This window comes from Ixodes scapularis, unplaced genomic scaffold (assembly GCF_016920785.2).
Source record: "Ixodes scapularis isolate PalLabHiFi unplaced genomic scaffold, ASM1692078v2 PGA_scaffold6__148_contigs__length_123643588, whole genome shotgun sequence".
NCBI lineage: Eukaryota > Metazoa > Arthropoda > Arachnida > Ixodida > Ixodidae > Ixodes > Ixodes scapularis.
Window position 1 is genome coordinate 3794409 of NW_024609881.1, and position 23723 is coordinate 3818131.

Consider the following 23723-nt stretch of genomic DNA (forward strand, 5'->3'; position numbering starts at 1 on the left):
AGGATTTCTCAGCCTCCTTGGGATGTCTTTAAATTGGGTAAAAATAAACTTGAACATGAACCATAAAACATGCAGCACGATTTTAAACCCCACCAAAACTACATAGGTTGCATCTTTCTCCCGCAAGGCAAATGTCATTGCACGACGTGCCACCAGGTGCCACCGTGCTCGTACATCCATCGAGGAGGCGTGTTCATGGTGTTTTTTGGGTTTCTTGGATGGAGGCGACTGGCTTTACACTTCCGAAACTGACTGTCTCTTCCGTCTGTTCCTCAACTGAACCGCTTCCGAACAGTCACCGAACTTTTGAAAGCCGTTGCCAATATTTGTCACGCATGATGTACCCCACGAGCTCCGCGAATTTTATATGTAATTGCTAGCACGCACCTCCTGAGGAGACGGTGCTCTAGGGACGGCGATGTCTACCGCTTCAGTGGAGAAGAGCTTTGTATGGTCGCCGGCTCCCTACGGCAACCGAAAGTTCAGCGTCCGTCGTAGCGTTCAGGTCCCGAACGACCTACCAGTCAAGGAAATCGTTTTCCGTCTCATGCAAGAGGAACAGTTGCCCTGCTACGTCGAAGACGGTAAGTTGCCCTTCGCTGGATTTCGAGCTGGTCGATCGAAACGCGACCCTGGTGCGGTGACAATCGGTTCATCGAACGACGTTTCATCGACACGCGATGTTTCATCGACAGCTCAAATTAGCTCTTTTCTGTAATAAACTGCATGAGACTGTCGCCGCGAAGCGGTGTGTACGGGTTGGCCAGGTGGGTTAGTATTTTTGTACCGTCGTGCACCTCGGCCGGAAAGGGCTATACGCACAACGCGAAACTCGTATAAAACGAATGGTTACAACGAGTTTTCAAAGCGGCGGCGTAGCGTAGTGGTAAGGTGTCTGCTTCACACGCAAGTGGACGGAAGTTCAATCCGCGGTGTGGGTCAACTTTTTTTTTTTTCTCGAACATTTTGTTTGAGTAAAGCTATACGCACTCCGGAGTGCGCTTCGGACGGAAATGGCTATACGCACTCCGCTTTTCTCGTATAAAAAGAGTGGACACAACGAGTTTCCTAAGCGGTGCCATGGCATAGGGGTTAGGGTGTCCGCCTCATACGCACGTAGACGCGGGTTCGATCCGCGGTGGGCCTACTTTTTTTTTTCCTCGAACATTTTGTTTTGTCGAGACATTTGGCGATATTTACGACATTTCCTTTTTTGCGATGAACAATAAAATAAAAAAAAATCGAATGTTGTCGAGAAACTTCGCGGAACTAAATGGTATCGGACTCCCTTTCCGGAGGTGCGATCGGGGACAGCGGGCCTTGGATTGCCGGCTGGACGCCGCGAAGCGGCGTGTACTGGTTACGCTTTGTAATTAGCAGCCGATACTGTCGCCGCGAAGCGCCGTGAACGCAGGCGGGGGGCTGTGTTAACGAGCGCCCCAGTGATTCACGCGCCGTTCGAAAAGGGTGGCCCGAGCGGCATGATCTCTCGGAGGAGTGCGTATAGCCATTTCCGCGCGAAGCGCACTCCAGAGTGCGTATAGCTTTACTCTTTTTTTAGTTGAGGCATTTGGCGATATTGGCGAAACTTCGCAGAACTAAATGCTATGGGACTCCCTTTCCAGAGGTGCAATCGGGGACAGCGGGGCCTAGGTTGCTGGCTGAACGCCGCGAAGCGGCATGTACGGGTCAAGTTTTGTAATTAGCAGCCGCACACTGTCGCTGCGAAGGGGCCCTTTATACGCAGGCGGGGGGGGGGGAGGGGGGGGAGGGGGGGAGGAGGAGGAGGAGGAGGAGGAGGAGGAGGCGAGGCGGCGGCTGTTAACGAGCTCTCCAGTGATATACGCGCCATCCGAAAAGGGTGGCCCAAATGGCATGACCTCTCCATGTAGTCCATGTAGTGTGTATAGCCATTTCCGCCGAAGTGCACTACGTAGTACGTATACACGAACTCATCTCTGTTACGTCATGGCGCGGTGGTGGCGCGTCGGGTGCACATCCGGTCTGGGGCTGTGGGCGGATGTCGCCATGGGGCACGTGCATTCCTGCGTTACTTTGGAAGAAACGGGACAAAAACCTGCCTTTTCATCAAAACGCTGCGACGGGCTGCAGCAAAAGAGTCGGGAAAGGTTTCACAGTCAGTTTTCATGCGTTTTCTGCCTGCTCGGTTCGTCCGAGACCGTGAACAAGGGCCATGAAAAAGGAAAAACAGACGCCGTTGGACCACGATTGCTTCGGTGGGAAGCACTCTGGACTGAGTTCATGTACACTTGTGGTCGTCAGATTTATTTGTTTTGTTCCAACATGAACGCGGGAAAACCGTAAAGTTACACAGACCACCTGTGGACTGCGTTCAGTGCGTCGTCACGTGTAAACGGCCGCCTCATTGTTCGAGCTGTTGTCTGCTCTCTCATACGTTTGTGCTTGTCGTCTGCTCGTTCAAACGACAGCGGCCCGTAGACCAAACGTCGATCCGATAATTGCGATAAGAGGTGCAGACCTCAAAAACGTTTAAGTTTGAAGGTTGCTTCTGGTAAGTAGGCTCGGTGTAAACAGTAGAAATAAGATGTTGATAATTGTTACCAGTGGCCATCACCGACTTGTTATTCCCGATTCACTCGGTCCGATTCTGCTTGCGATTTTCAGTATCGACGTCGACATCTCAGCTACGGTTCCGGCTTTTGCAGCCCGAGCGACGTCATGACTGAAAATAGTGAGCAGAACCTCACCATGTGAATCAGGCTATCGCCCCATGTCACATTATTCACGCGAAGTTTTGCGGTGTAAAGCGTCTCGTTAATTTCGCTGAGGCCGCTCAAGTAGTCAGACATCGCCAGGAAGACGTAGAATCAACAATTCCAACGCAAAAAAGAGCACGGGGACTCATACCGACGTTGACAACATCCCATTCCAACGGTTTGTTTATGGGCGATGGCGAGTTTCTTGCCCACACCCCCATCGCGCATGTGCAGCGTCGGTGGCGTTTGCTAGGGGCGCTCCGGTTTGTTTGTAAACATGAGTGAGTGTATAGCTTTACTCTTTCTGTGATGAGCCGCCGCAGACTGTCTCCGCGAAGTGGCGTGAACTCGGGCGAGGGGGTGGGTTAATGCTCACCCCAGTGATACACGTGCGACAAATTGTCCCTACAGCGTGCAATTTGCGTAACGAGTGTCGATGAAACAATCGTGTTGATGAAATGTGTGTCCAGGAAACGTGTGTCCATGAAAAGTTGTCCACGAAAAGTAATTACACGAAACAAGTTTCGACGAAGTGATAGGGCTTGAAGGCCTAGACACCTTTCGAAAATATGTCGTTGAAACTCGGTGTCAAAATCTGTTAACTATATGAATAGTTAGAGGGGGGCCAGTTGGTACATTGTTCCTTTTTGACGAAAGCGCCACAAGACAAGGACATAAAGTAAGAGACGGCACAAGCGCTATAGTCAGTGACTGGATGGATGAGACACCAAAGCATAGTAAGCTGCTTTTGTTTCCACCGCGCTTGTCAAATATGTTTGAATGCGAGAGCCAAACATAGAACTCCGGCGTTCGTGTCGGCTACCTCTGACTTCAGTGAAATGTTGTATTAGTGTGGGATGAAAATAGTCAGATCTTGCAAAAGTATTTCCTGGAATTTAGAATAATGAAATGGAGCTGCAAGAAAGTGCATGTAGATGATGATTCAGTCATTATCATGCACATAGTACATATTTGTGATGGTGTGTTATTAAGCAACCTTTTCTTTTTCTTATGCTAAATATGTAAAATAGTATAGATACATCATTTGATAATATGTGTCATGCACACTTTCATTAATGTACGTGGTCTCCAAAGAGGAAATAATCGAAAATACTCAGTTGCCGCTCTCATAGTCCCAGTAAGACGCTACAATTATTTCAAGATTCGCCGTAAAAACTTCAGACTGAAAAGAAAAACAATCCATATATTTACATCAGTTGGCTTCTTATTTATCCATTGATTGTGCAGCGAGACACGGCAGGAGTGCGGCATCACTTTCCCATGGCAGTGCTCTGCCCGTCACCTCAAACATGGGTCGCCATGTTCGGGGCTACGGAAAAAGGTTGGCGCAACGTCCGACAGATGGTGCACAAATGTGAATAAGGTCTACAGAATATACTGGGTGTTTTTCAGGCTTTACAGATTTATTTAGAAAAAGTCGCAGAAGCTACACAGTGCAGTTTGTGCAGGCAAGTTCTACGGCCAGAAGGACATTATATAGGGGGCTTATGGTCACAATATGTCGGCTAATTAAGTGAAAAATGTTAACTTTTTAATTAGTGAATATAAACATATGCTTCCAATTAGAAACTTGCTTAGTATCATTGAAGAAGAGATGTGACAACAAATAAAACTTGATTTGATAAAACTTGATTTGACCACTATATCAGTCAACTTTAAAAAGACTTGGAGCACGATGGGGTGCCAAAGTTATCACTTGAGCAGCAGAAGCAAAGCAGCCGGTGCGAGAATGTGCACGCACAGTTTTTTTGTCCCTTATCATCCATGTTTTCTAACCGCCAGCCTTGTGCCCGTAGCATGAGGCTGGCGGTTAGTCTTTCTGAAAATTCATGATTTAGAGCATTATAAATTAGATAGCGCAACACGACAAGGAAAGTAGAAGGATTCTCCTATTCCTCCTCTTGTCGTTTAACACCCGAGGCTGTGGTGCAGGAAAAGAAAAAGTTTTAGTCGAAGGAACAGATGCAGATTGGCTACCACCAACTCGCTTGCACACTTAGTCTTTTTCTTTTCCTTGTCTTGTTGCTCTATCTAATTCATAGGATGTTCTATCAACTAGCCCACCGGACGATCTTGATGCTGATGTGGTTTTCCATGACATTCAGCAAGTTTCTAATTAGAGCCATATGTTTATTTTCACTAATTAAAGTTTATGAACAAATTGTAGTTAATTATTTGACTTACGGCAATGATTATCCCCCTATATTATGTCCCTCTGGCTATGGGCGTCCTAATTGGGAGAGCAAAAGGGTGCTTGCCCCCCCCCCCCCCCCCCCCCCCCCCCCCAGTTCTCAAAGTGGGGGGGCAAGGCATGTGTTTTGTCCCCCCTGAAACAGCTGCCTCTGGGCAGGGCAAACACTGGCCGGTGGCACCCAAGGGATACTAAGGGCACTGCCCCCCGGCCCTGAGGAGGGGGGGGGGTTCTGGTTTGCCCCCCCACTCGAAAACAAGTTGGTACGCCACTGCCTCTGGCCATATAACTCACCTGTGCAGACTGCATTAGTGTAGCTTTTGCAGCTTTTTGTTAAGCAAATATGTATAGCTCAGAAAAATGCCCTGTGTAGACTTTAAAAAGCTTAATGTTTCATAACCAGTAAAACATTTTCATTTCTCTATTACCAATTTGTGTCAAGTACAAAACAATGGAATAACCTTCGAAGAGAATGGAAACTATGCCTCAAAATTTGTCTGGGACGATATTTTGTTTGGGTTTGCACTTGGGACCATTTTGTCTGGGGCCATTTTTTCCGGAATCATTTTGTCCAAATCTCCGGGCGAAGGGCCCTGACATTTTGTGGTGGTGGAAGGGATGTCAGTGGACCTTGTATTATCTAGTTGGTGCTGCACTAGCATATAGATTTGAGAAAAATGGAATGTGCACTGAGACATAGAACAGTTATCCTGCATACAGTGCTGGCCAAGAGCTTTTGACAAAGATTGAACTTCCTTTTTATGTTCAGGTAATAATTTTAACAATATTTAGCATGGTTATTTTAATGTGATAGCATTCTCTAGAAACCCCCCATTTCCCCACTCGATTTCGTGGACCTTTTTGGCCTCCTTCTTTTCAGTTTCCTCGCTAAATTTAGCGAAAAAATTGATGTCACGTGAATTATGCACAAATTTAGTTTCCCTGCTAAATTTACTGAAAAATTAATGTTATGTGACTTAAGCACGAATTCAGTTTCCCCGCTAAATTTGGCGGAAAAATTGATGTCACGTGACTTACAGACAAATTCAGGTTCCCCGCTAGATTTAGCAGAAAATTTACGTCCCGTGACCTATGCACCAATTCAGTTTCCCTGCTTAATTAGTGGGAAAATTGAAATCATAAAAAAAAGTGTTTACTCAAAATTTTTGTCGCCGTTTTCACAGTGAGCTGCGTCGCGAGTCTCATGACGAATGCTATCGCAATTCATAGAAAACCAACAATAGCGGTTTCTGCAGCCATTTTGTTTTTATCTTGCTTTCCCAAGAAATGCTGGAAGATATATTTTTTTGGAATCTTTATTGATGGTATTTAGCGATAAATTTTGTACTTTCTATATTTAATGCCAGTCTGTGCTTCATTGGGATATGCTATCTTTGTACATATTATATCCCAGTATGTGCATTGCCATTGTACCTCATCTCTGTCTGTATATTTATATCCTAAGGTTTTTTTTTTTTTTTTTTATTGCCTCTCGTACAAGTAGTCTTGAATAAATAAAAATTTGGCTCGCTCTATGCCGACAAGTCGTTATGTCTTATTAGGATATTTTTCTTTCTCCAACACAGATCTGACGACCAGCTTGTCCGACTTCATTGCCCACGAGACCGAACAGTTCTTTGACCAGACTTCGTCGACAGCCATAGAGAAATTTCAACGCGATGGTGACGTGGAGGCGTTGACAGCACGCTGGACCCGTGATTTTCGAGAGGCAAGCCTGTTTTCTTCAGGGTTCTGTGTTTTCGGTAAACATCAATAAACCCCCAATTCCTTACATGCGATGGGCCAGCTGAGCAAAGAATACACTGCACACACACAAAGCACCTACATTCACCAACAGTGTGAATGTTGGTGTTTTGTGTATGTGATGTATTCTTTGTTCAGCTGGACCACTGTAAGCAATAAACCAACTAGCTAATTTTAAAGGCTGGCGATCATATGCAAGATTCTGCCAGGCAGAAGATCCTCCTCAACATGGGGAGGGTGAAACAGGCAACGGTGGACTGGGTAGAAGTGGGGAGGGGAGGAAGCCGGGGAAAAGTGGAGAGCGCGAACTGGTCGTCAGTCCTTAAGCTTGGGACCAAACCCCAATATTATCCTCTGGGCCAGTTTTATGAAAATTGGGAAAAACCTACAATCCTCGAATTGGAGTTCTTGTATAAGAAAAACCCAAGTTTCACACTGATTTAAAAGGTTAAAAAGCCCAACAAAACAAGGACAATAAAGACACAGACGACAGGATGGGCGCTAACTCGCAACTGATTTTATTAGAAAAAACACTCACTTTTATACACAAGATCGTATGCCACCCCCACACTGCAACCAATCACCACTCTCGCAAGCAGCTATCTAGAAACATTACTTCTTTCTGGAGCAAAAACAGAGAATAGATGCTAATGCATTTGTCATCTTTCCTTTTGATATAAGACACCTCTATAATCTCTCTCTCGGTTTTATCTTTTGATTTCTTTGAAAACTTAGTTTCAGTCAAAAGAGGCTTACAGTCAGCACATCACCTGCTGTGGTCTGCCAGGTGTCCCTTGTACGGTGTCCCTTTTCTTGTACGAAACTCAGATGAAGTGATTGACGTGTTTAGAGAGGGGTGTAAAAGTGCCCTCTCGGCTTTCTCTGTAGATGTTGAGTACCTCTATTATTCTGTGCCTCACGACGGGTTACTCCGAGTCGTTCGGGATAAAATAGACGAGTCCAGAGAGGTCAACTTTCAAAGTTCTGCGGGCATTAGTAGCAGACATTTTTTAGAGTTGTTGGTCTTTTACCTCCAGTCCACTGCCGTCAGTTACAATGAGCGTTTTTTTGCGCAGAAATCTGGTGTTTGTATTGGATCGTCGGTTGCCCCTGTTTTATGTAATACATTTTTACATCAATGAACAGGCGCATTTCGGAATGCCTACCTGACTTGCATGTAGTTAAGTCTTCAGACATGTTGATGATTATCTTTTAATTTTAGACACAAATTCGGGCTTGGATAAGGTTGTTGCGGGGATCGTCAATGTTTTTAAAGAAGCGTCAGGTGGACTTAAGTTTACATGGGAAATGCCCGTGCTGAACTGCATTAGTTTTTTTGACCTTATGGTCATGTTTTCCGACGACCATGTTTGTTGGAAGTATAGTTCGTGTTCCAACAAAAGCCTCGTTTCTTACAAAAGTGCACATTCCAAACTGGTCAAGAGAGGTATCGCGTTAACATGTCTTCAGGCAGCTCTTGCAAAAAGTTGCAAGCATCAGATGGACATCTGTTTTGCTCAGCAAGTAAAAACATTAGAAAATGTAGGGTACCCACCCAACCTAATTTCGAGCTGCTGTGAGAGCCTACTTCAAGAAATAAAAAGAACTAACTTACAAGGGGGCAGCCAGACAAATAGTTAAAAGACGTGTACATGTGATTCGTTATTGGCGTAAAATGTCTCACAATATTAAAAAGATAGCTAGTAGATACAATGTAAATGTTGTTTTTTCGGCCCCTTGCAAACCCTCAAAAAATCTGTTTGATGCTTACACAGCAGAAAAAAGCACTCTGCTCTAGGAAGCACACTGTACAGTAAGTACACTGAATGTGTGACCAATGTTGTATACAAAATTCCATTAAGCTGTGGAAAAGTTTATATTGGTCAAACCGGGCGCTGTTTTAACGATAGGGCACGTGAGCATAATCTTTCTGTGCGCAACAACTCGGGGGGACACCTGGCAGACCACTGCAGGCGATGTGCTGACTGTAAGCCTCTTTTGGCTGAAACAAAGTTTTTAAAGAAATCAAAAGGTAAGACCGAGAGAGAGATTATAGAGGCGTTTTATATCAAAAGGAAAGATGACAAATGCGTTCGCTTGCCTTCTCTCTTTTTGTTCCAGAAAGAAGTAATGTTTCTAGATAGCTGCTTGTGAGAGTGGTGGTTGGTTGCAGTGGGGGGGTGGCATACGGTCTTGTGTATAAAAGTGACAGTGTTTTTTCTAATAAAATCAGTTGTGAGTTAGCGCCCATCCTATCGTCTTTGTCTCTTTATTGTCCTTGTTTTGTTGCACTTTTTAACCCTTTAAATCAGTATGAACCAGCTTGCCCAAACAAAAGTTTTAATCCAAGTTTCACTTCTTTTCTGTGTTAACCCAGAACAGACCGAATTGTCCACGAGGCTACTTCTTTTTTCGGAATGCCTTATTTAATTTTCTTCTCTTATCGGTACCGGGACGTTTTCCAAATATTTGGGTCGCGCGCATATGTTCGCTAAAAGTTTAGAGAATCCCTTGCCCGTGTTCGGTTTTCATTGACGTTAACCCCAATAAACGTCCTCGTTTGTCTGATACCAAATATTGACACCAAAAACAACGAATTTGTAGGAAAAAATTAGTCCTGAAGAACCGCTCCCAAATTCAAAGAAAAATGTACCTTCAAAATAGGAAACCCCAGTTATGATGTTGTGACTGGTACTTCTGCACACATGAGGTACTTCCATGAGCTATCACTTGCACCGATATATCTGTTAACACAAAACCTTTAGCAGAAGAGCTTAGCTCCCTCCAAGGTATGGGTCTCGCATCTTGTAGCCTGGTTAACTATTGATTCAAGAAGTGCAAGTCAAGAAGGCCATCCATTTATATGGGGTTCTATCTTTGGGGAGGCCGCAGCAAAACTTTATAAAAAATTAATGATAAACAATGGGGCACTTGCTACAAACAACGTGACACGTGAACTGATACTCCAGATTGTGGACACCGGAAATTCACATTTTAGGATACGATAAACACCCGGGAATTTGGTGCAAACTCCTGTATCATGGGAAAGGATACCGCAGGGTGCAGATGCAGCGGATTCGCATTTTACCGTGTAAAGGACCCGCTGAAACCCGCCGAGAACTCTTATCTCACGGGAATGAATACTGCAAAACACGGACGCAGCAGATTCAAGTTTTAAGGTGTAGTGAACACGCGGGAACCCAATACAAACTCGCCTGTCACGGGAACCGATATTGGGCGCACAGATTGCGGACAAAAACGCGGGAATCCGATACAAACTTGTATGTCACAGGAACGAATACTGCAGATTGCGGACGCAGCAGAATCATATTTCAGAATGCAATATACACGCGGGACCAACTCGCATGTTATGGGAATCAATATTGCGCATACAGGTTGCGGACAAAAACGCGGGAATCCGCTACAAACTCTCATGTCACAGGAACAGATTGCCGCCACTCTTGAGATAACCCTTTGGCCCCTCTATTAGTACCCCTGTTGGTAGCTGAAGTCGCGAATTCCGGTCACGTTGTCCGATTGTACGGGCGAAACCTCAAATCTCCCCCCCCCAAAAAAAAACCAAACTCCAAACTTTTTTTTTTTTTTTTTTAGATTTTGTTTTTGTAGTTTTAGTAAAAAAAAGACTTTCTGTGCACAGTATAGCTGCATCGCTATTGCCAGCAAGCGTATGTGTTCCCAAATACTTTTCTAATGGATTCGAGTTACTGCGAGTTATTCCGGCGGGTCATGTCACGTGACAACAGAACTGCAGCAACACTGCATGCGGTAGGTTTCCGAGGCTTTCGAACGCCAAGGCACTAAACCTCTACCCTTGAGCGCGACTGAGTGTACTTTGGAACACGGCCTCAGTTTCTCTGCACAGTCTGCGTCGGGACTTGTTTTTCTTTGTGTAGTAGCGAGTTTGTTTCAAACATTTGAGGCCAGATTCATGAAGAACTTCTTAGGCTGGTAAAAACTTAGCTGGGGAGTTTGTAAGTTATGAAAATTGTAGGAAGTGGAGAAATTGGTATTCACGGATGCGTTCTTAACTGAGATTAGGAAAGGAATATTCTTGTACGGGAAAATAAGAACTTTTGGTGTCCTGCGAGCTCCCCATCACCGCGAGAGCGGCCTGTTGCTATGGTGACAGCGCCTTCGGCAACACAAACAGCCAATCGAAGAGCTTGACGTGATTGGAACACGTGAGTTTTGGATCGCAAGAAACATAGGTGGCCCTTCCGGCAACGCTTGGTTGGGGTCGTGTCCGTATGGTCTAATGTCGACATTACGAAATGTCGGTTTAAACGGACCCTAACACCCAGCTGCGCAGAGGACATGAAAGTGCCTTTGTCGACTGCTACCACGTCAACACAACTACCATAGTTGCTAAAAAGGGATGGCCCGTACCGCTCTGCAAAGTGGCACACAGGAAAACAAATCACCGTGGCGTTTTTCGTGGCCTCGGAGACGTCCAGGATGATACGCTTGAACTACGAGAGTGCCAGCAAGAGCCACATAAATACTTGTTCACATTGGGAGTGAAACCACGCTGGCACCATGCTGTTGGACTGCGTCTTGGTAACTGCCTCGGGAAAAATCTTTTACAAACAATTATACGAGTCGCTGGGGCACTAGACAATTCCAACTCGAAGCTGATGTGACGCTTGGCAGAGGAAGGTTGGACCCGCATTGCGTAGCTCGCGAAAATTGTTGTGACTCGACATGTGTTGACGTACCGTCATGTTGGAGTAAAGGGGACATACTTAAGAAAGTGTATGTACCCATGTTGCAAAGGCAATTCGTATGGTGTTTATTTGAGCTCTATAACACACAAGAAGGAAGATAACATTGAGCAGAATGTCCCTTTTCGACAAGAGCGTTCACCACTGCTGCCTCTGAAAACAAGGGGGCGATAAGTTTACTGTGGTTGACCGAACACCGTTTCATTGAAACGGGTTTTAGAGAATGGCATGTTTTATCGGAGCTTGGTTGAAAAAAAGCAGAGCCTCAGTTTAGAGAATTGGCGTTTTTCGAAAAGGGCACACTGTTTAGAAAAAGGGCTCTCCTACTTCGCGCGTTTATCACTGCAGCGCATGTTGACCCACCCAGCTGCCCCTGTTTATGCCACTTCATGGCGACAGCCTGCGGCGGCTCATTACAAAAATGTTAACCCACCTGGCCCAACTGTAGACGCTGCCCCACGGAGGCCAAATTCGCTAAGGCTTATTGCCATTTTCTCGAAACTAGGTTTCTTTAAAGGGATTCGATAAACTGGAGTTCGTAAGACAGCATTCACTAAAGCTTTTCTAAACTGTATGCCTCTGGAAGGGGGGGGGGGGGGGGGTTGATGATGATGATGATGATGATGATGATGATGATGATGATGAGGAGGAGGAGGAGGAGGAGGAGGAGGAGGAGGAGGAGGAGGAGGAGGAGGAGGAGGAGACGACTAACTAACCCTTTTACCCAAAAAATAGAAGTCAGGGTTCAACTTGTTCATTCGAGAAGGGTCAACAAAGGTCGTGCGAGCATATTCTATTCAGCAAGTCAGCCGGTTGAAGGAAGATGGTCTTAGCCAGGAACATCGGAGCAACGTTGCACCAAACTGCCTCGCTAGGCCTAGCATTTGGTGATATCGTCGCCGCTGTAGCTTTTTTTGGGTATCTGCGTTTTCACCGTTAGTCTTCGCGGCGTTCAGTTTTGAGTACTTGTGTTTTTTTTTTCTTGCCGCTCAAAGTTGGGACGTGTGCGAAGAGCACATAGAAAAATAAATGCCTGTTGGTTTTCAGTAGAAGGGTATGCACTTAGGCTAGGTGGTGATCCATGTTTCCAAGGGTAAAAGTGCTCTTTGTTGTTCGTTTCTTTTACTAGTCCATTGCTTTTAGGGCTTTTACCCCCGGAAAGTTGGTTTTCAGAATGACGTAAGCAAGCAATGTTTTTGGACACATGAATTTTATCATGAAAAGTGAGAAAGACACCTCTGGAGCTGCCATAAGATTCCGTTGTAATCTATGCAAAATTTACGATAATTTCGCTTCGCGAATACGAATTAGTTGTTAGGTTTTGTCATACACAACTTTTTTGTCGTAAGATAGTTTTGTGAACCTCATATGCTGACCCCCACCACCCCCCTAAAAACACCTGCATCCGCTCCTGGTCAAAATTCCTTGTGATCTCATATGACAAGAGAAAGCACTGGTGCCATCTGTTGCAGATTTGGAACACTTGCCATTTCCATATATGTTTTCCTTTTTTTTTCTCATCATTTTTTCATCGTGGGCAAACTTTTGACAATGTCGTAAGTGATCATTTCTCATAGGTAGTATGTATCGTAATATACCGCAGAAGTGCCCACTTCGTTCAAGCGCCCGCTATTAACATTTTTCAAACTTGGGAATTCTGCACATTATACTTTAGCCACCTGATTTAGTCGGACAAGCACCCACGTCTGGATTAACCCAGTTTTTAGGTTATTTTACGGTATGTACATTTGATCTTACAGATACTGCAAAATCTTTGCTCTAGTGAATTGCGGGTTCACCTCTTGGACTGTGCCAGTCTGTTCTCACGTCGTGAGAGATGGCGAGGTCGTAAACAAATGGGAGTGTTTGAACCAGTTTTAAGTCTGTCCGGTGTTTTTTTCTCTGGCTTGGATCTCAGGAGCACCTGTGCTACGCGAGTGCCGAGGAGGAGACGCCCGACTCCCGGTTCCCGCACATGTACCACACGCTCATCCACTCCCCGGCGTTGGACACCGTGCTGAACCTAGAGCACACGTACGCCGTGGCCGTCGGAGACATGGTGCGGGAGCGCGACGAGACCCTCGGCCGGCTGCAGAAAAGGTCTTGCACACCCCTAGGACCTCTCGGCGTCCCCCGCCGCCAGCACGTGTTCGCGCCGTGTCCCTGTTTTCTTCCACGATGCGCCAGCGCACCGTCGATTTTGTGCTCTCGGGTTGCATGCCGTGACGCATGACACGAGCACAAAGTGATGCGCCCTTGCCGTACGCTTGTCCCGTGGATTATATTCGCGTCTGTTACGAAAATCCCCAAATTGTGCGACATTGGGACAGGAGCTGCCTGTGTGTCGCGCAGATTCAGGTTGTGGGTCATTGTCACAAGTTTGTCACGGAGTTGCACGAACGATTCTGTCACGCAGTCACACAAACCTCCGATACAAGTGTAAAGTGATGCACCAGTGTCCCTTAGTGTTTTGCCTTTTTTGTTTTTACGTGGGCTCATCTATGCATCTGAAAAAAGGTGCAAAACGTTAGAATTGAAGGCTGTCCGCAGTTTTGAACCGGGTCAACTTTTGTGGAGCCCGACAAGGTTGGGGGATTCGGCTGAACAAAAGTCACAGTAAATGTACATGTACCGTCTCCACCAATATGAAAGACCCACTTGGAGCGCATGGAATTGCTTAAAGCGCAAGCAGCTTCCCTGTCAGCCACCGGTCACGTACAGTCTTTGCAAGAGTCGGAGTCGAACCGGGTATTATTTTGGTTCGATTTGAGTTCGAATTCAATAGCTTTACATTTTCTTCCGGTTTAGTTTTGGTTCAGTGATGCATTCAAAATATCGGTACGGTTACTGGTTTCAGCAAACACAAACCGGTTCAAGCCTTAGACCGCGGCTGCCCGTGCACTTCCTGCACTAAACAAACGGAAAAGTTTGCAGCTTTCAGCGGTTAAGAAAATGAAAGTGTGTTCGACTCGGCATCATCTCCATTAAAAATACAAAAAGTGGTCAACAGAACCCGTACCACGGAAATGAGGAAAGCAAAACAAAGAGATGCTTAGTTTTGTTTTCTGATCCTGACTTTTTTTTAAGGGGTGTGCGAATATATGAATGTGAACTGGATACAAAGTTCCCAAATAATTCAATTCGCGAATCGAGTTCCTAGTGTTTGGTCACTGAAATATTTTTTATATTCGGCGAAAGACGTGCCAATTGCGCGTCTTTCGCACACCTCTAAAAAGTGCACAATCTAGCCAAAAAAGGAAAGAAAAGTTTGCTACAAACCTTGACCCGTTCCCTCACTTGCGTTTGACAACGGCTGACTTTGACACTACCAGTTTTTGAGCAGCACGCAGATTTAATTAGGATTGTGACGCAATTTTGAATCATAACCAAAACATTCCGTTTGTGCTGCTTGCAGATAGGAATTGTTGGGAAGCCGAAATTCCCCGCCCTGCCTAACTCTTTTCACAAGTAAAGCCCCTCGTTTAAAATTGAATCGTTGATGTAGAACACACTTGGCACACTCACGAAAATTGGCGGCTGTTGTCATTGTTGTTTTGGAACCGCAAGTCGCAAGTTCAGATTCAGAACGAGACGGAACAGAAAAATAGTAGTGTGCCTAGGTTTGAGAGTATTTCCAACTTTTCGATAGCCGCGTTTGAAACACGAACTGCGACGAGGGGATGAAAGGACGAAAGCATTGATCGCTTACAGGCATCGTCACTCTTTTGTTCGCTTCCCTTCTTTTCACGCGACAACACAACGCATGCGTTCAGGCACTCTTGCTGCAAATAGTGCAACACGCTTGTCCGTGTTGCCTGGAATGTTGTCCAGGGCTGAAACACAAAGTCGATTCAAATATAATAACATATAATTCTTGCTATCCTTAGTCTCTGGTGCAAGTATGATAGCATTTCATTATTCTTGGGTACCGTATTATACAAAATATAAGTATTAATTGGATGTCATATGAGGGGGTGCGGTTCACAGCTTGCACTCAAAACTACCTAGCTTCCATATATTGTCTGCCAAGGATCATTGATTTGATGGAATATTTATTTATGCATGTTAAACATTCATTCCATCCAATGAGGATCGTTGTTCTTGGTAGATGGAATTTGCACTTCTTGAGAAGAACTTCAAATATGACGTCAATAGACAATTGGAAGCTCTGCGCCTCACTGGTGCCCCATGCGTGCAAACATGTGCAGCTTGCGCGTGAACGTAGCTTTGGCAAGCTTGTCATTGCACGCACTTTCCCACACAAGCAGGTACATGGCGGTGGCCGGATGTCGGTGTCTGAAAACTGTCGGGTTGATGCTGCTACTCGCATACTACGTAATTACAGGGTACAAAAACCTAAAAGCTTCTTGGAGGTGAACATCCTAAGGCAGGCCCAGCAAATCCAAACATGTGGTATGATATGCGAGTAGCAGCGTCAACATGACAGTTTGCTACTGTTTTCCTCCCTGTGCACAAGAAAAAATCACCCGAATAGCGCTTAAGAATACCTTGTATATGCGTTCTCTAAAAAAAAAAAGAAAAAGGTCAAACTAAAGGGTATTATTTTCATCGCCACACTTGTGAAAGCTATAATTCCCAGTGCATCTGCAATATATCTGACAAAAAAAAAAGAAAGGTTAAGTTTTTATTGCAGAACTTTCAACGCAACTGAAAAGAACCGAGTCATGCGAGGAGTCTGTTGCTGTGCACTAACACAAGATGAACTTTTATGCGAGTTACCTGAATATTCATTCCCAGATGGCACCAACGTATAGATAGAGTAATTCCTCTGAGAAGTAAATTATTAGCCTTTAATCGGATTGTGAGCTTGGTCCTCTCATTCCAATATAGAAACCTATGGAAACGAGGTCTTGTTGAAGATAAATGCAGAAACAAAATTACCTTCCACAATACGAAAACAGAAATTGGGTTAGTGCCTTTTTTTTTTTTCAGGAATGATTATGAATGACGGTTTGAAAAAAGAGGCATTTTTAAGCAAATCAAGGTTGCTTGAAAAACCTCTAGCCTCCAAACTGGGAAATTCGCCAAAAAGTTGCAAAATCGAGTTTTTTTATTATCTTTTAACGAAACCATCTCCAAGTCAATTCGTCCGGTAGTTGCTGAGCAATAGGACCACAAAATTGACATGGGAAATACATTGGGCCAGGAGTGCTGCTACATCCTCGTAGAGCTAAGAAATAATGATGCTGCACTATTCAATTCGAAGCAGCGTTCACCGAGCCTTCTTTTCTTCCTTCCCTCGGCAGGCAAACTTCGGAGATGGAGCGATGCGTGCAGCAGGTGGGGCTGACCCTGACGGACCGCGACATTAACGACATTGCCGCCCGACACTTCGAGGAAACGCAGGCAAGCGTCTAGGTCTTGCACCAAGCGCTTTCATACACTTACACTTGCAACTCCGAAAGAGCGACTCCCATTTGGCGACAGACCTGTGCCCGTGTTTTAAAATGGGGCCAGTTTAGAACTCAAATGAAGGAGTATATCCGATGGGGGACCAAACCTGGGACCGAGTGATTCCCAGCCAGAGAATGACTAAGCTAAGCAGAGCAGGTGCTTGGGGACAGCTAACAATGGTCATTACACAGTAGACTCGCGATAATTCAGACTCGGATATTTTATACTTCTAGTTAATTCAAACAGATTTCAAAATTTTGGTTGTCCCACAATGTTTTTAATGTATTCATAAGCCGCTTAATTCAAACGGCGTTTTCGTGTAACTCATACTGTTTGTTGTCGCAGCGCCATGGAGTGTGCTTCTTTCCGAGCACCGGTGCACTGCAGAGAAGCAGCACCTGCGGAGCTTGCTTCTGCGGTCGTTGCTTCCCCACAGTGCATCAGTAGGGTGCACTAGAATGGGGAGGTGTGCCGTGAGTGTGTCGCGATGCGCTAGCATGGCAGTGAGGGCACCGTGGGGCAGAGCGCGGCCATCCGACGGCTGGCAGTGGCCTGGTGGTCGCAGCAGAGGTGCTTTATTCAACGTGAAAATGGTTGTATTCTTCGTTAGTTTCTGTCTGTTCGGTTGTGAGAAAGAATTAGTTCCATCCTATCTCACTGTCACCGCCCGTTGGCAGAAGAGGAAGTTTGTTTGTTTTGTTTAGTCAAAGTGTATTCTGTAGTACTTGTTTTTTTTTTTTATAATGCCCTGTAAGTGCAGGGGCACCAGGCCCAGTCAAGCTACCTCATGGAAGCTTTTTGTCTGGTGCCCTCAGCACAATATTGCTGAAAATAAATATTACTTACTTACTTACTTACTTACTTACTTACAAAGACCATGAGAGTTTCGGGAATGAGAAATACGTTATGTTATTTAAGCGAGCGGAAGAACTATAATGAGAAAGAAAGATAAAAGTAAACCGTCAGAAAAGAAAGAGAGAATCACCAAAAAAAAAAGAGTACAATAAAGAAATCTCTACACGCGTCTCAACACTAATCAAAGTTCCGTCAAGTCATAGACACATCAGGTGAATCTCGCTCACGAGTCCTCCGTGGCCTGTCCTCGTGAAGGCGGTTGTCTTCGCCTCGATGGTTGGAGGTCATAGCGCAGACTTGGCCGGGAGCTGTGCATGGCAGTCCCAGATGTCGGAGTCCGGCGAAGGTTCCGTCGACCAGACCGCTAGACTCAGCGTTCCGCTGACCGTAGCAGCTCTTGAGCGATCTGCAGGCCGACCGTCGCGGTCCGTGCTTCGCTTCCAATTCCCTGCTCGGTCGCGCGCTCCCCACCTCGTTCTCTTCCAAATCTTCTTCGTCTTCGGTCGCGGCCGCGGCGCAATCATTGTCATGAGGATCGTGACACTCACAACCCTGGGAATAAGCGTATCTTGTGCGATCGGCAGAAGCTTGCATACAAATCGCAAATGCCGTTTAGGAATGGTCAGTTACCCCGTGCTTTTTTATTTTTTTTATTTTTTTTTCGTTTTGCTGTTATAGAAGAATAATTGTCCAGTACGCTGAGGCAAGCCTTTGCTGCGAGCTCGTGCTTTTTCTATGGGACCTCCTTTCTTTTCTTTTAGACTTGCATAGGCAGTCAAAGTGCTGATTTTGAGCAAACCTTTGTGCAGTCGCCCTTTAAGCGGAGTTCTCACACCGATGTTGCAGAGGCTGATGGACCAATGGGACAAGCGCATTGGCAGCCTCAAGCAGACCCAGCGGAAGGAATTTTGGGAGTGGGTGCGCACCGTTCACGAGGACTACACCACCTCAAAGGGCGATCGGGGCTTTGGGTGAGCACTCCATTCATTTATTCAGTCACTTATTAAACCTAATACAGTGGAATGCCTTTATAACGAAGTCTGCGGGACTAGCAAAATCCTTCATAGTTCAGGTAACTTCGTTGTAGTACAGTATAGACCACTTACAACAGAACCACTTATAGTGCAGAACCGAGCATAATGCGGCTTTTTTCAACCCCCGGTTCGCCTCCCATAGAACTCCATGTAATTACATACCGCTTAAAATGCAGGCGCGCGAAGGGAAATACCGGTTATAGTGCGGTTTCTGGAACAGCCCGCCGACCGACCGGCGCAGCGAGCAAGCTTCCCTTTGGACACTAGATAACGACGGTGCTAGCCACAAGCGGCACTCGCAGGGGCAATAATGGCAAGGAGGTTGCTCGAAGAAGCGAGGAGAAGCAAAGAGAGAGGCTTCAGTTGCCATAGTGACGGAGGGACGCACGCACGTGTCTGTCACGACGCAAGGAGATGGAGTGAGCCCAACTTTCCCCCGCTGCGCTGGAAACAACCGCAACGACAGACCAGTTACAGGTCGAGGGGAACCGGTCGCGCGCGTTGCATGCCGGTCGAGGCCCGGCTTCTATCTGCAAACATGGCGTCGGTGGTGATGGTTAGCGTGGACGGCGTAGTGGTAGCTCATCGTTCCGCATAAAAGCGCTATCCTTGACTATGAATTTTCGTTGTGTGTCGCTATGATAACCCAGCACGTACTAGAAGAGAAGATCCACCTACTCGTGCGGCGATCTCGTGGCGGCATTCTCAAGACAGCAGAAACGCCCGTGCCGTCGTGTTTGTTTACTTCGACTACAGTGGTGCTTTCTAAGCAGTTGTGTTTTCGAACATCGCCCGGATTTCTTATTTGGAGCATTTCATGCATGTGCTCAAGTTCAAGGTATTAGTGGCGCCTACCGTATAAAGGATGCGAATTTTCACGCGTTTTCATCACCGGAGAAATGTGATTAGGGTTAGCAATCCTGAACGCTCGCAACGTCTGTCCGCAACGCCGTTAAAAGGCTGTGCGAGGCAAAAGTCACTAATTTCTTTCAAAATGTGTGACACACTTGAGAGAGAAGTGTACTAGTCTGGTGAAATAAGGACTTTCCTTAGACTAAGCTTTATTTTTCATCTAACATTAAATAGTTTTACAGAAGTAAGTTGTCTCATGGCACGTATTTTGGCCTGAAAAATTTATGTTTTGGTTTTAGTGTGGTACCGCTTATAGTGCAGATTTTCGCGACTCCCGTGACATACGTTATATGCGGTCTACACTGTAGTTGAGCGCAAAAAATCGATCATGTGAAGCCGAATTTGTGCTATCATATATTGACGTATCCGCTCGACATGTGAGGTATTTTAGGAAACGGTATAGCACCAAATAAAGTATAGACCGACACACTGTTTACAAACAAGCCCGCGTTTGCCCACACCAGGTGTGGGCACTGCGCGTGCGCACAAACCGAATTCGTGTAAAGCGAAGCGTCTGCGCATGCGCAGTGCTGTCGACAGCGCCACCGCAGCTGCGTGACGTCAGGGCCGCGTGTGGGTCTATAAGCGTCATCAGAAACAAGGTTTTGTACATTGACAATTGACTTGTCAAAAGGGGGAACGGAGACTGCTAGTGCATCGTAGCTGTGAGCACGTAAGGTTTGTGCCGCAGAATCCAGGCATCTTGAGCTTGATTACTACTTCTTTCTTTCGGAACGAAAATTGTTGAGCACGCGTTTGTGTACTCACCACTGCGTGACACAATTTAAAGATTCCAGGCTAGCAGTCATACTGCCTGTATTGACAGTGGCAAAATTTGTCATCTACAGCCGAGACATTGGGTGCTCCTTGCTGCACACTAATTTCCCGCTATCCAAACTTCCACACAACAAACTTAACTGATTTACCATATATGAATCACAACAATCACTAAACCACCGTCATCGACCCCCAATCGTGCAGCGAAGATGCGTTTGCCGACTGTGTAAGTTTAACCTTTTTTAAATCGGACTGCAGCTTGCGCAGTCACGTGTCGTTCGGAGGAGGCTCTCGAAGCGGCTGCGTTGCTCTCGTGGGAGTGAGTGTGGCAGCCGTGGCAGCACTAGCATCACTAGCGTAGCTACACTAGGCCATAGCAGTATGGAAAAATTGGTCATTCACTTGCCATGTGATCGTAGAGTGTGCATGCGACAGCTGCAGCGCGAGGCACAGCAAGGAGCGAAGATGGGGAGAGGCGCACAGCGGAGCCAACTGAGCGCTTTTTAACATCTGTCCGGCACAAAGAAGGGGGCGCATTTTTCTGTGTGGCTCTACTGATTTTGCTTAGATTTTGGCATCATGGGTACATTCGCAGATCACATTCTCTCGACCGCAAAGCGGAACAATTTGAGACTCAGATTGAGCAGGATTGGGAATTTTGGATCCTGACGAAAATTGGTGCGTCAGTCGAACAAATGTCAAGACAGCGTGAAAAAGTTGCGATGGCCCATGAAAATACTTTTTTTAATGCAGCAGTCTGCCAGTTTGTCAGCGCCGGGGATGGAGGGAGATATAGGGGGAGGGTGTGACACATGTGACGCCCCCATTGACTTGAAGCAATGGCGTCAACACACATCATCCTCTCTGTCTCCCTCTCTTCCTGGCACTGACAAACTGACAGACACCGCCTAGTTTTTGTCAAAAGGAGCATTTTCGTCAAAGCAGCATCGCACAGCTGGCACGGAGTCAGAGACGAGGAGGCGCTGCGGCGCGGTGGAATGCGGGCATGCTCAGTTGCCGCTCTGCGGTCGCCGGATGTTCTTTGCTCTGGGTTTCTGTACTAGCAGTAAATGGGCTGTGATTTGTGTTTGTAGTTAAAACGATGGATGCAGTTCCTTCCACGAGTGGTATGGATCGGGTTCTTATCACGAGTGATTGGACGACTGTATCCAAGGGCGTTGACACGCTCTGACAGGCAGAGTGCAGAAAAGGGGGCAAACGAAAACTATAGGAAGATCCATTGATGAATTTTTAGGGAATGCATCAGCACAACTCTTGGGAAATGCCACAGACATTTCCCTTTGGGAGACGCTAACACTGGCACCGTAACAAGGCCAAAGAGAGGCAGCAAAAAATAGATGAAGCAAAAGAGAAAGCCAGAACAGAAAAGTAAAGGGGTCAGCGTAGTTTACTATGCAACATAGTAAACCTATGCTCCGACCAATTGTTTTAGGGTGCTTAGAGCCCATAGAGTGACTTATGGCCATAAATAGACTATTGCAGAAAGTGGTGTAGTGCCCACTTTAAGGATGGTGGAGGGGGTGTACGCCGTGGTATGATGTGCATTCAGACCTTAAAATCGGTATGAAGCGTCACCCCATCTGGCTCGGCTTGTTCCCTCACTGGGGACGTCTCTTTTCAAGGGCTCGGATGCGGGCAGCCTCCCGGTCCTTGGCAGGTCACGAAGTGGACAACTGGACGCCGCCGCCTCCCCGCCCTTCGGAGAGCTTCACCATTCACCTCGGTGAGTGGAGAGCTTCACCAATCACCCCTAGCCTGCGTCTGTTAATTTTTTCGTTTTTTTTTTTAACTGTCGAAGATTTAAGTATTGTACACGACCAACTGCTCCACTCTGATCTGCGGCACGGTTGGTGGAGCGGTGAAGTGGCAGGAGTTCTTGGCCATTCACAGTGTGGCAGGGAACCATGTTACAGGAGGAAAAGCACTGTCGGAAAGCTCACGCACAGGGTGGTTTCAAGCAGACGACACATGAAGAAAATGCACGGTCTGAGTGTTTTCCCATGCTGAGTTCTTTTGTGCCCATTTTCTGCTTCAGTGGTGTGTTCAGCCTTGGAGGGGTTTTTTAGCCTTTGTGTCTGGGCTGCGTGAGCATTCTTTGTAAGGTAGAGTCCTTCTTTCATTTTTTCTTTTGTGTGCTTGCATGTGTGCATTGTGTATGTGCATGTGCGTTTGGGTTTCCTGGTGAGTAACACAAATGTGAAACCAAACTTGCTTATCTGTGTTTAATATGCCTGTTCCTTTTAATTAAAAAATAAGAACCAGAGACAACAAATAGGCATTGATGTGGTTATTGGACGGTCCTAAAACCCATTATGCGAGTCAGCTTACTGCAAGCAACAATGGGCATCACAGGGGGGGGAGGAACGCTCAGGGTCGACAGGCTGTGGCCAAAACATGTGAAACGAAACCTTGTGAGCTGTGGTGCAGTGCCACTAGTGGCGACGATTTCGGCCGCAAAATTGCAGCGTCAGAATGGAGGGCGGTTTCATGATGAAGCGCAGGCAGCCCTCACATTCTGATCTTGAACGCATTCTGATGATTTTTTGCACCTTGGGCAGAAGATGGCACTATTGTCACCCTGTATAGTAAAATTTTAGGAAGGATGCAAAGCTTTTGATGCATTTATTAATGTTGAAATGGCAAAATTTGTCAAGCCTACTTTTAGATTTAGCAGATAAAGGCACATCTTGCTAAATTTAAACGAGACACCAGGGTTGACATCACACCGTAGTTCCCGTAGCTGCCACTTGCGGCTGAAAATTTTGAAATAATCCCATTTTCTGCTTTGCTTATGTGCAGTGCAGTCTCTGTGCACTAATCCCTCATTATAATGAAATCACTTTTTTCGAATTATCGCTTTTATCGAAGTTTGACATGGTCTCGACCGAAAAGCACGCATTTTGAAGTGTATTGGCGGCCGACCACGCTTATTAGAAAGGCCACGGTGCTGAAAGCATGCAAGCCTACACGGAGGTGCAGGGAAACCCTCGCTTTCCCTCCCCCTTCTCTACCGAGGCAATCGGCATATTGAGAAAATGGCAAACAAGAAAAGGAGCAAACAGGGGACAAAGGGCAGAGCATGCAGAGCGCCGTTTCCAATGCCTATGCGCCGACGCTGGCAGGGCAGCGGGAGCAGCATCGGGTCAAAGGAGGGATAGAGCCGATGGAGCTTGGAGGAGATCATCCCTTCAAGAGCCCCCGACGTGCGCGCCTGCACGGGCGTGCTGCAAGTGTGCGTGCGGCGGGCGCAAGT

At 46.2% G+C, this 23723-nt stretch overlaps 1 protein-coding gene across 3 annotated transcripts in view; it reads left to right on the plus strand.

Moving 5' to 3' along the window:
- The first annotated feature begins 16 nt into the window (after window positions 1–16).
- The window catches only part of LOC8034107 (protein C12orf4 homolog), a 106968-nt gene continuing 83261 nt past the window's right edge, over window positions 17–23723 (plus strand). The window contains exons 1-6 of one of the 3 annotated variants that reach the window (XM_029966659.3): window positions 17–584; window positions 6537–6679; window positions 13375–13556; window positions 16724–16823; window positions 18573–18697; window positions 22093–22193. In XM_029966659.3, the coding sequence (XP_029822519.2) occupies window positions 419–584; window positions 6537–6679; window positions 13375–13556; window positions 16724–16823; window positions 18573–18697; window positions 22093–22193 (817 nt within the window). In that variant the 5' untranslated portion in view covers window positions 17–418. Of the gene's footprint in view, window positions 585–6536; window positions 6680–10498; window positions 10917–13374; window positions 13557–16723; window positions 16824–18572; window positions 18698–22092; window positions 22194–23723 lie in introns of those variants that run through there. The other 2 variants (XM_042294402.1, XM_042294403.1) reach the window with 2 other exon arrangements.